At 35.6% G+C, this 12,048-nt stretch overlaps 1 protein-coding gene across 3 annotated transcripts in view; it reads right to left on the reverse strand.

The window, feature by feature from the left end:
• Window positions 1–382: 382 nt before the first annotated feature.
• UBE2Q2 (ubiquitin conjugating enzyme E2 Q2) overlaps window positions 383–12,048 on the reverse strand; it is a 58,588-nt gene continuing 46,922 nt past the window's right edge. For all 3 annotated transcript variants that reach the window (XR_012022998.1, XM_072809849.1, XM_072809848.1), the window contains 4 exons: window positions 9,888–9,936; window positions 9,354–9,449; window positions 3,789–3,855; window positions 383–1,985 (listed from right to left, as the gene is read on the reverse strand). Coding sequence is in view for 2 of the 3 variants with exons in the window: in XM_072809849.1 (XP_072665950.1) it covers window positions 1,954–1,985; window positions 3,789–3,855; window positions 9,354–9,449; window positions 9,888–9,936 (244 nt within the window). In the remaining variant the exon portion in view is untranslated. The remainder of the gene's footprint in view (window positions 1,986–3,788; window positions 3,856–9,353; window positions 9,450–9,887; window positions 9,937–12,048) is intronic.

The raw sequence follows: 12,048 nt of genomic DNA on the forward strand, positions 1-12,048 counted from the left end.
GTTTTCTGACCAAAGTTTTTCTGGGAGAAGACTTGATAGCTGTCTGTAAAGAGGCCACGGGAATACCACGGAGGGGGCAGACTCTTGTTAACGGGGGAGGGGGGGACTAGGGATGGCTATGGAGAAAGCAGTACTTGGATTTATATTAAGGAAAGAGCGGGAGAGGGAGAAGGTTGAGGAAAACCGGAGTATAACCAAGTCCATGTACACCATTTCTGGGTTCCCTAGGTTCCTCTTGTTAAATCAATCTGCCTCTGTTCCTCTCAACCCTCTTCCTCACCCCATCCCACCATATATAAATCCTACTTCAAAAAAAAACCCTCACTCTTGGCTTCAGGTGTTTGTAAGCTCTATTATCTCTTACAAGGGAAAAGTAACAAAGTTATTTTTTAAATGGTTTTTTATTCATAAACTTGATGCAAGTTTACAAAATTTACTGTACATTGCCAAATAAATCTGCAATGAAAAATAAAACCCCCAAAAAACAAAGCATGCCAAGTGTGCAGCTGTCGATCTGCTAGCCATCAGGATATTAAAGAATTCAATAATGTATTCAAGATTTAGCCTTAGGTTTAAGGAACTTTAATGCTTTTAAAGAATCCTGGCTGGTTACTTATTATCTCAGCAACTGGCGATCAGAACTTTATACAAATGTAACCCAAGTACACAAAAATGCCAGAAAATATTTTTCTACTGTTCTCTCTTAACCAAAATAGAGCAAAAACAAGTCACACACACACAGTAACGCAGAAGTGCCAAGTTTCTCTGATGTGGTCTACAAAGTTAAGAATCGAAACTTAGAGCAAATGTGTAAGAAACATTTTTGAATTTTGTAACATGTTTGTGCAGAAAAATGTGCTTCTGGATTTCATTTTAAAAGTGCTTAATAACTAGAATTTGCTTTTAAGTCAAACTTGGGTAGATAAAAAAAAAAAAATCTATCACCAACCTAAACCAGACTGATTCAAGTAAGGCAATAAAATGGAGGTACGCTGATTTGAGTCACGTTTTATAAAAGAATGAACATGGCAGGATTCCTATTAGTCTTTCAATGTAAAAGCCATCGTTATGACTATAGCAAAAATTTTAAGAGTCTCCAAATTAGATATCTTTTTGTGCTTCGCTGTGCAACTTTTTGCTCAAGGATTCTCTTTGTGCCAATCACTTTACAAGTTTATTAGTTTAAAAAGGATTGCAACATCCCGTTAATAAAATGGAAACACAAAGTAAAATGATTTAGTATTTTAAATAACTTCAAGCTCTATACTGCAGTTCTTCATAAGAAATACTGAACCAACAAAGAAGCGGATTCAGCCCAGCAAGACTGATGCCCCAGTGGAAAGTACTACTCACAAAGCTTTAATTTACACAGCCTTGCTTTGCTTTGCCTAAAAGGTACAATACAACTCAGCATATTTTTGGGAAACAATTCATATTTTCACCTAGCCATAAAAAAGTTTAACAGTTTAATGAGGAGGTTTCCTGTCATTATTTTGGCAATATCAAAAAATGGTTTTTATTTGAAAAAGCTAGTGTGATTTAGAAGACCTTAAATTTTCTAAACCAATATTAAAATATCAAACTTTTATTGGCTCTAAATGGAACAGTATATTGCAAGTCCTTATAACACATGAGCTCAATATGGGAAAGTTACCCTATAGTCGCAACTTCTATAACCTGATGCTGACTTGTCTGCTTAACAGATTTTTCATGAAAAAGAGATGAGTGGCCAGTATGAGTAAATGCCCCACTACTCAGTCCAAGATACCTAAAATGAGCAAAATGAAAAGGCTGTAACTCATACTGGATGTCAGTCAACAGATTATCCACTAAAATATCTATTAGCTAATGTCTTCGGTACTGCTGTTATAAGGGCACTCAAAGCTTGTGTCTGGATGTTGGAAAGATTTTCTTTAAAGCAACATTGGTTCAAAGGTACGACAGTCAACATATTTAGCCATCTTCCTTTGGAGGGGTATACCAGCCTGAAACACAATGGAAAAAATGTTAAAAGACCTTCTTGAGTCAGTAAGAGTAATGGCATTTCGTTTAAGTTTGGCTACTTCCTCTACTCATATTTTTCTTGTTTAAACCTATTGTAAAAATTAAACTTACATTCGGGTTGATAACAGCATTTTGATATGTGCACAACAAAGTTATTTTCCATGAATAAATTGTACTTGAGTTTTCAACATAAAATTTCTACACTAATTGAATATCTAGCTAAAGGTGATAGCATGGAACAACGGACTACAAGCTAGGTTTGCTCTTCCATTTCAACTGCATAAAAGTAAACCTAACTGAAAATAACTATCCCCCAAACAAAATGCTGGCATTTTAAAATAATAAGAACCTGGACTGTCATTAATACAACGATACCATTTCACCAGTGAGGAAGTCATCTCAGCAAGTGCAGTGACTATGCCTAGGATCAGAGTTGGCAGCACAAACCAACCTGGAACCTTTCCTGATTCTGAATCAAATGCTCTTTTACCAAAGCTAAGCTTATACACACCCACTTTCTAAAATACATTTACATAAACATTTTGGAATGATGACTACAATGTTTGCTTCAACAAAAAATAAGTAAAAGAAAAAATGTGACTGTTTCCCAGACAACAAAAATCTAAGCTCTCTATAGAAAGGCTAACGAAACTAAGTATTGCTTCGCACGAAATGGCCATTGGAACAGTATGAATATACCAAGATATGTAGAGCATCCACATGGTTATGAAGTCATATACAAGTACCTGTGGATTTAATTTAGCGTGCTATGAATTATTATGAAAACCCAGCCTTGCCCTCAAGTTTTATCATTTCCTTTAGAAACTTGAACTGTTTCAAATATTACTTTCAGAAATAGTCACTGAAAAAAGTGGTGAATTTGCTTTGAAATTAAAATAAAAGTGTGCACAAAGCACAAGTATTAAGTCACAAGCTACCACATTTCTAGTAAAGAACATTTTGCTGTAAATACTCTCCTTAAAGAAAACTTCCTATTAACTTGCTCTGCACAACAAAGCATCAGTTTCACTACCATGGCTATAATGAATATCTTGTTATCAGCACTTAGTTACAAAGTGCCATGCGTATACACTATTCTTTTTCCTCACAAGTCTGGCAAGACAGATAGCACCTTTTTAGAGATGAGGAAATGGGACTTGCTCAGAGACACACAGCTAGTGAGTAACACAAATGATACTTGAAAAATCAGTCTTCTAATTCCAAATCTACCTGTTAGAGACAAAAACTCAAAACATGCATTGTGAATACCAGCAAAATTTAAGGTATAATAAACTTCATGAAAGATATTTTAAGTTTTTTAAATTTCCAACTCAAATACTCTTCTATGTCTATATGTCTGTTTTTACTTGAATAGATAAATGTGTATGACTGTCAAAAAGCACTAGGTAGTCTGAAGATGTTTCAGAAACAGCTGGTTCAGGATCCTGATTGCATTTACTCAGTATCAAGAACAAGAACTCCACCTGCACAATTGCCTTGAACCCAATTCCTATCCAAATACCAGACATTTCAAGCAAGTAAAGTGATTTGTTCATTAATCTACTAAAAAATCTTGACTGACTCAGGTTCTCAGGCCAAGTATTTAGGATACAAAGATTTTTTTAATGAAGCAGTGTGTGCATCCTCAAAAGTTAAATTTTTTCATTGTGGTAACAGTACTTTAAGAACTTAAGGCAAAAACAAAAACAGGAAAAGTTATCAGTAGGAAGTACCTCATAGAAAACTTCATAAATGGTAATAAATACTTATTGAATTAAACGTACCATTTTTCTCATGTATCTGTACAATGGAATTATAGGATTGTTGGGCTCTTGCTAGATTATATTGATTCTGAAAGAGAATTACACATTTTAAATAAAAACTGTAAGTAGATGAAGATCATTACAAATAATTTATTGGATGTATTACTACTATGCTTAAAAGAACACAGGAAACGAAATATTTCCATTTCAAAAATAACTTTCACTTCAAACCCTCATTTCTCAATTTCATTATTCTCTACCACTTTAGAGTAACAAAACCAAAGTTGTACTACAATAAAAATCTATTTAAGCTCCACAGTTCACTTTTACAAATCCTTTTACTGGACAAGTATAAGGCTTTATAGTTCTAGTGCCCCTCTCCACTGGTGAGTCAAGTCAAAGAATGCTATTTGGACATGAGTAAAACTCCCATCTCTCTTCCTCATAACTGCCACGTCCCTCCCCCCACCCCCCAAAAAAGCCACCACACACACACAAAAAGCCTGAAATATGACCGTTAGATAAGGTAACACTAAGCTTTGAGGACTACGTGTATCAATGACACCTTAAGTTAAAAATCTAAAAAAATATCATAAGTGGCACCAAGGCATTACTAAAGGACTCCTGTTTTGGTAGCCTCTTTAGATCCTCTTTTAAAGGGCCAAATTTAGGATTGATTTTGTTTCTATCAGTACAACTGAGCAACATTTTAACCTACAATATATCATGAGCATTCTTCATAGTGGTACACACCCGTTATATCATAGAACTTAATAATAAATTCACACAGCACAAGAATTAAAAAGTATAAAACATTCTAGGTGAAAATTCTCCTTCCTACCTGTCCCGCAACCATCCGGTTCTTCCTCTCATCCACCCTCCTTTTTCCTACTCAAGTTAATTACCGTTAGTTTCTTGTATCTCCTTAAGATTATATAAGAAAAGCCATGTATAGCTTATTGTTAGTACCCACCATCCCCTGCTTTTCCTCCCAAGAAATGGTAGGTAGTATGCTGCAGACACCATTCTACTCCCTTATCTCCCCTGAATCTTGGACCTGGTTCCCTATCAGTGTGCAAAAAGCTTAATCCTCCTGTTTTATTAAATCCTCCTGTTTTTATTCTGTTACATGGAGAGTCAAATATCTTATTAATCTCCAATTGGTGGACATTTAGGTTGTTTTCAGTATTTTGTTGTCACAGTGTTATAGTGAGTAACCCTGAACAAATATTTCCAAAGTCCTGGGGAAAAGTCCTTGAGCAGAACTGCTGGGTCAAAAGATATATAGGCCTTTGTAATCTTGAGGTGTTGCTAAAATAGCTGTCCTTAAGTAAGAGTGTATAAATGGGCTCCACGTGTGGGAATGGTGGGAATGCCTCTATACCATCTCACCAGAGCCCTCTTACAAACCTTTGTTATTTGTAATATCAGAGGTGGAAGGAAGGGGGGGGGGATTTGATTTGCATTTCCATTACTGAGTGAGGCTGAGTGTGTCTCCAAATGTTCACAAGCTATTTATTTCTATTTCTGCAAATAGATGTTTTAGGTCTTTCTTTTTCTACAGTGTAGCCTTTTTCACTTTCTAAGACTTTTTTTTTTTTTTTTTTAAGATTTTATATATTTATTCATAGAGACACAGATGGGGGGCAGGCAGAGGGAGAAGCAGCCTCCATGCAGGGAGCCCGATGTGGGACTCCAACCCGGGACTCCAGGATCACGCCCTGGGCTCCCAAGGGCAGGAACTAAGCCACTGAGCCACCCAGGGATCCCCATCTAAGACCTCTTTAAAAACAGTAAAACCCTCCCATACCGCATCTGTAAAACAAAGAAAATGTGCCCTAATGTTATCTGTAAGTTAATGAAAAGTAGTGTTATTCAGTCAGCCTGTTCACCAAGGGACAAAGGTACAAGAGAAACATTATACAGGAAAAATACACATAGATGGGAACTTGCAAATGATGGAGCAGCAGTCGCTTCCTATCCCTACTGCCCATCTACAAGAGGAGAAAGAAAGAACATCAGCCTTGCCCATTCCCAGTTGTCAACATCAGGATCTTCGTCCAATTTAGAGAAGGTCACTGTGGAGGCTTCTGGTACCAGGGAGTTGGCCCTTTCTGTTTTCTGCTCCACTGACCTCTGCACATATCATTGTTAACTCCTTCCTTCTGCTTTCAGCTTACCTGATTGTCTTTTCTAACACTGAGTTAGAAGCTTGGCTCATTTATTTTTTATTTTTTTTTAATGATACAAGGATTTTAGGGCAAGGAGTATTCAGTCCGAGCTCTCCTTGACTTCCTAGCACGCAGTAATTTCATTATTGCTGTTCTCTAGCTATCCTGCAGTTTTCATTTCAAAGCCCCTATTAAGGGCTGTCTGAATTTCATAATTCCACAAAAGGAACATTTGTTTTCTTGTTAAAGTTTTTAATTTAATGAGGATCAGAGGATGACATCTATCCTTTTCCCACTTCGAAAATTTGAAGTTTTCTTCACTGAACAGGATTAGTTTCATGAATGTTTGAAAGAGAGAGAGAGAGAGAGGGAGGAAGGATAGATAAAGGGATAGAGAAGGAAAGAGGGACAGAGGGAGAACTTTAGTATTTCTATTATGGTTCAGTTCTAAGTATTTTTAAATATTCATAAGATTCTTTAACCATGATTTATTTATTTTAAGATTTATTTATTTATGAGAGACACAGAAAGAGGCAGAAACATAGGTCCCAGGACCCTGGGACCCCGGGAAGGCAGGCGCTCAACCACTGAGCCACCTCGGTGCTGCATGATTTAGAATGGTGTTTAATTTACAAATTCATATGGATTTTCATTAATCTTTTCATTACTGACTTCTAACCTTAACTGCTATGGGCTTGTTTTTTAAGTATTAATTTATGGGGGATCCCTGGATGGCCGGCAGTTTAGTGCCTGCCTTCGGCCCAGGCTATGGTCCTGGAGTCCCGGGATTGAGTCCCACATCAGGCTCTCTGAATGAAGCCTGCTTCTCCCTCTGCCTGTGTCTCTGCCCCTCTTTCTCTCTGTGTCTCTCATGAATAATAAAATCATAAAAAAATTAATTTACGAATTTATTATTTTCCCCCATATCCCAATAATGCTTGGGAAAGATGTAGTACCTAACTATTGGCTACAGAGTTCTACAACTGTCCATTTGACCAAGCTTAATTTGTTCTTCAAGTCTATGGGCAACAGGGAATGATTTATTGGTGCCTTTCCTGATTGTAGAAATAGTTTAGGAGCTACTCCAACAGTTGCTGTGCTCTAGGATTTGACTATTTATTTACCCCAACTATCATGCCTTCTATGCGGTGAATGAACCTTGCCTATCCAAACCCCAAATTCTTGCCAAGTCATAATAGAAGAACTCTACTTTAGAAGGCTTTCTCATTACTACAGCCTGGAGTTAATGTTACAGCCTGTAGCCCATGTTAACTGACCAGAAAACCAGCCTGGCCGACATCCTTCTGCCCCATGGCTTACTCTCAGCTCCTGCTGGCTGAGCCTACGAGAGCAAGCTAATGGCAGGGCTGTGCAATGACTCTTGCCTGCAGAAAGCTGCACATCCTGAGCAACATCAATTTGACCCTATCTCCAAATTTCGTATGTTCTGAGAGGCATTTTTTTTTCTCCAGTACTTACGTGTATCATTTTAGTAATATTTTCAGGAAACAAATTCATTCATTTATTTTTAATCAACAGCTAATAGTATCATTAAAAATATTTAAAATATTTTTGAAGTAATAGTCATATGTCAAAAAAATTCAAAGAGCACAAATGATTTAAAGTCTCTCTTCCATCTCTAACTTACCCCATCAATATTTCAATACCCCCTTTTCAGAAATAATACTTTCTTGAATATCTTTACAGAGATGGTCTCTGCTTAAAAAAAAAAAAAAAAAAAAAAGACAAAAAAAGAAAAAAGAAAAAAAAAAAGACACATCTACATAATACATCCTTGTCTCTCCCTCCCTCCCCCTCTCTCTCTCTCTCTCTCACACACACACACACACACACACACAAATGGTAGCCTATTTTTTAACACCATTTAGCACATGATTTGACAGTATTTTTAAGTTAACATTCAGACTACTTCCTGTAGTTTAAAATCCTTGAAGGTAAAACTCCTAATTATATAAAGTTTCCATATTCTTAACTGATATTTATTAATAAGAAGAAAAAAACTGAAAGAGTGAAGTTTTATCATAACAATTCATTAAAAAAATTCACCTTGTAAGACATACTTTAATATGCAAATGTGCTTAGTTGCCCAACTTAGCACTCTGTATAAAACCTATAAATCATGGAAACATAAGGGTTGAAAATAATACTGACATTGAGTGATTCCAAGAGAACTGTGCCACTGAACAGAGTATTGGTACTATAGAATTTTAAAACTGGAAGAGACTGAAAATATCCAGACAATTGTTTTTAAGGTAAAGATACAGACACCCAGAAGAGGTAAGTTTACACAGTGAGTTACTGGTAAAATGTTCTCTCAATTACTCAAAAACAATCCTCTTTCTAAGCCTTTTATATATTTTAACAAGAAAAACATGCTAATTAAAAAAAAACATGATGAAATTTCACATCAAGTTCTATATAAAAAAAAAAAATAAATGCCAGGAAGAAATTTAAAAGACCAGAAGTATACCAAATGGTAATATTATTTCTAGTTAAATGTAGTTAAGCAATTCATTAGCATTCAATAATTAACTTGTAGATTTTATAAAAAAATGTTATTTTTATTTTGTTCCAGTGTAAAGAAACATCTCTTAAAAGAACTCAAGTAAGACTGACTATATAGGACTACCCCAAATAAATGATTTTTATAATAGCCTTTTCAATTTTTTCTTCCTTTGTGAATTAATTAAGAGTCTACTGGACTCCTGCTTTGATGTGCAATATAGTTATAAATACATAATTTAGATTTCAAACTATTTGGATAGGCATTTAACACAAAATTCACACAGACCTTTAGGAACACCCAAATTTTTGAAATGTTAGGTCAGGATAATTTCCATCAACAAATATTTCTGCAAAATATACTAACTTAAGAGTATTATCCTTGGTCCATTTAACTGTTTATAGACAACTACAATTAGACATGGAAAGAGGTTTCTGACATAGTGAATAAAGAACAGAACTCTGTGGGTAAGAGTAGAGACTAACACTAGGCCGTCTGGTTCCAATCCTCATTCTGCCACCTGTCCACCTTACCTACATGCGTTATCTAACCTCCATGTGCTTCAGTTTCCTCATCCACAAAATGAGGACGATAATATTACCTACTCTTCTGTCAGTAAAAGGACTGAAATAGTACCTACAAGTAAAAAGTTTAGATCAGAGCCTAGCATATAAATGCTCACTGGGAATTAACTATTATAACATGATCTCAATTTCGGCAATCTTTAAAGTACATATAATTTTTAACTCATTAGCATATACATACAAGACTTCAAATTATAGACATGTTTACCTATAGTAAGAATAACAAAGACTAGAAGAACAAGAAGATGTCTCATAAGGTAACAGAAAACATGTATTATCATTTATGTGATCTTCTTAATAAAGGTACCTTATTTGCTCCAAACTGCACTCTGGCTTTGCCTTTCACTAAGGTGGCATTGATCTGCATGATGACTGATTCTATTGAGTAGGCACTGCTCCAGCCCTACAGGAAGAAGAAAAAACACAGTGGTACTCTTGATTCCCACTTGGGAAAACTTAAAATGGCACGTAGCAGCTTGACAACAGCAAGACAATGTTAAGAAGTCTGTATACAAGAGAAAAAAGTAAAGTTGGACTTTCTAAAAATCTTGTAAAACAAAAACAAAAACAAAATCTATGTTCTAAGTATCAAACATGAGCAAATTATAACCTTATAGAAACATCGCTCTCAGAACACCTATCCTTGCATAGATTAAGCACCAAGTACAATGTCATTTTATTGGTTTGCCTTAAATAGCATTTCATTATTAAAAGTAGGTACTCTTCAAAACAATTTTTTGGTGGCATTACATCAGAGCTTTTTCACTCAGAATCTAATTTAACATCATCAAAACACTCCACCGAAATTGAAAAACAGGAGTACCACAAGAAAACCAGTCACCTGTTTTGTGAGAAGTTCCATACATAGTGCTCCACCACCCAACACATACCTTAAAAAGAGAAAAGGAAATCATATTTAATTCTCTAAATGTCAGCGTTCCTTTTTATTTAAAGTACCACCACTTAGGAATACATACAAGTCAAGGTTAGAAGATAACATCCAAAAATGAGAATAGTGGTTAGGGTTCCAGGACTAAGGATAGTTAAACAATTCTAATGTCATTGCTTTATAACTGTCTTAATTAAAAAAAAAATAGTTCTTAGAGACAGAATACTTAATCTAAGGATATCAGAAACTAGGAACTTACTCCTGAATATCCCAGGAAATGGGAGTATTACATTCATCTGAAAATTTCTCTAACAGTTATGTTAGCCAATGACACCAGTTTTGCCCCATCTGTAATAATGAACATGACATGGTATTTTTGTGGTTTAAATTGTTTTCATCCATCTCTTTGTGAGGATCAAGTGGTTCTCATCATAGAGTCCCTTCTCTGGGACTCCTCAATTTCTCTTTCCAATCCTGAGAACTGTTCTCTGAACCAGACAACTTCTGGAAATCTCCCAGATTTCTCTTAGGAAATCGTTATTTAGATCAAGATTATTCAACCTTTTAACCCTTCCTCAAACAAAATAATTTCATTTCTCCTTTAATGTTATTTTGACCTTCAAAATATATTAAATATCATGCCTAAAATAAAATCAAGGGAATAATTATAGAAGACAGACTGATAAATCTTGAAAATACATAAGCTAAGACCACAAGTCTGAACACCAAGGCCATTACAAACTTTTTTGTCCTCTGGAATTCTGCCCATGTCTTTCCCTTGCCTGACATTCTTTTGGCTCCCTACTTTTCCAAATGCCGTATCTTTCTCCAGTAAAGCTTGCCAAGACCATTCTAGTATACAGATTTTGCATTCTGGCTACCCAAATGCCTCCTTGTGTTGACTAAACCAAATTACAGAAAAGTAAGGAATCTAAAAACTTCTATTGTAGACCATTATCATTATTAGTTATAGTAAAATTATTCAGTAATGGAATTTATTCAGTAAGTCCCACATCCTGGAGAATTTAAGCTAGTGTCTCCCTAACCTGACTGCACCAAACTCTGGGAACTTCCACAGTTAATATAGGAGGGAAAGAAAAACACTTCAAAACACTAAATTTGGGTAGAGAATCAGAAGATTTACAAACTTGTTTGTATATTCTCCTAGATCTCTAAAACACAGACATCTCCAATCATCTGAATCTCCCAATGGGCTCAAAGAGTATCTTGTATAAAGTGGCTTTAAATAAGCACTTGTTGATTTAACAGAATTAGAAGATCCATGCTTTCATTTGAATTTTGGTTTCTCCATAAATTGCTCAAACTCTAGTCATCTGTTAATGAGTTAACACTATTACTGATCTTTACACTTCAGAAATGCTAAATACAGACAGGGACTCAGACTATTATCTTAGGAAAAAAGAGTTGTGTAGACCAGCCCAAGTTACAAATTACCTGCCACCTTTCTTTTTAGCACCCACTCTTCATTCTGGGCATGGAGAGTCTTTCAGGTGGGAAGAAGGCAAGATTTTGTATTCACGGGCCAAAAGAAACTAATTTTCTACAAGGCCTTAACTACACAAATGTTTGTTGGATCTCTAAACACAAGAAACAGCTCTAGAACCTACATAAAAGTGAGGAAAGCAAACTTTTCCTTAACACATACTATTAGTAGCATTTACACCTATAAAAGGAGAGATTGATTCTACTTCCACATTGAGTTGTATTCACTCTATCAATATATGCTCCAAATACTTATTGTTCTTTGCCTTCAAATAGTTCCTGCTGAATATTGAGACAATTCAAGAATATTAGAAAAAAGGAAAAATAATAATAATCTAAGGGTCACTTAAAGATAATATACCACATATGGGCATGGTAATAGTTTCAATTTTAAAAAAACCTCAGTTGTGGGCGCCTGGTTGGCTCAGTTGGTGAAATGTGCGACTCTCGATCTTGGGGTTAGGAGTTTGAGCCTGGCACTGGGTGTGGAGATTACTTAAAAACAGTTATCTTTAAGAAAAACAAGATACCCACTACTTGCTTCGATGTGGAGGGACCTGGAGGGTATTATGCTGAGTGAAATAAGTCAATCGGAAAAGGACAAACATTA

This window comes from Canis lupus, chromosome 32, assembly GCF_048164855.1.
Source record: "Canis lupus baileyi chromosome 32, mCanLup2.hap1, whole genome shotgun sequence".
NCBI classification, from domain to species: Eukaryota; Metazoa; Chordata; class Mammalia; order Carnivora; family Canidae; genus Canis; species Canis lupus.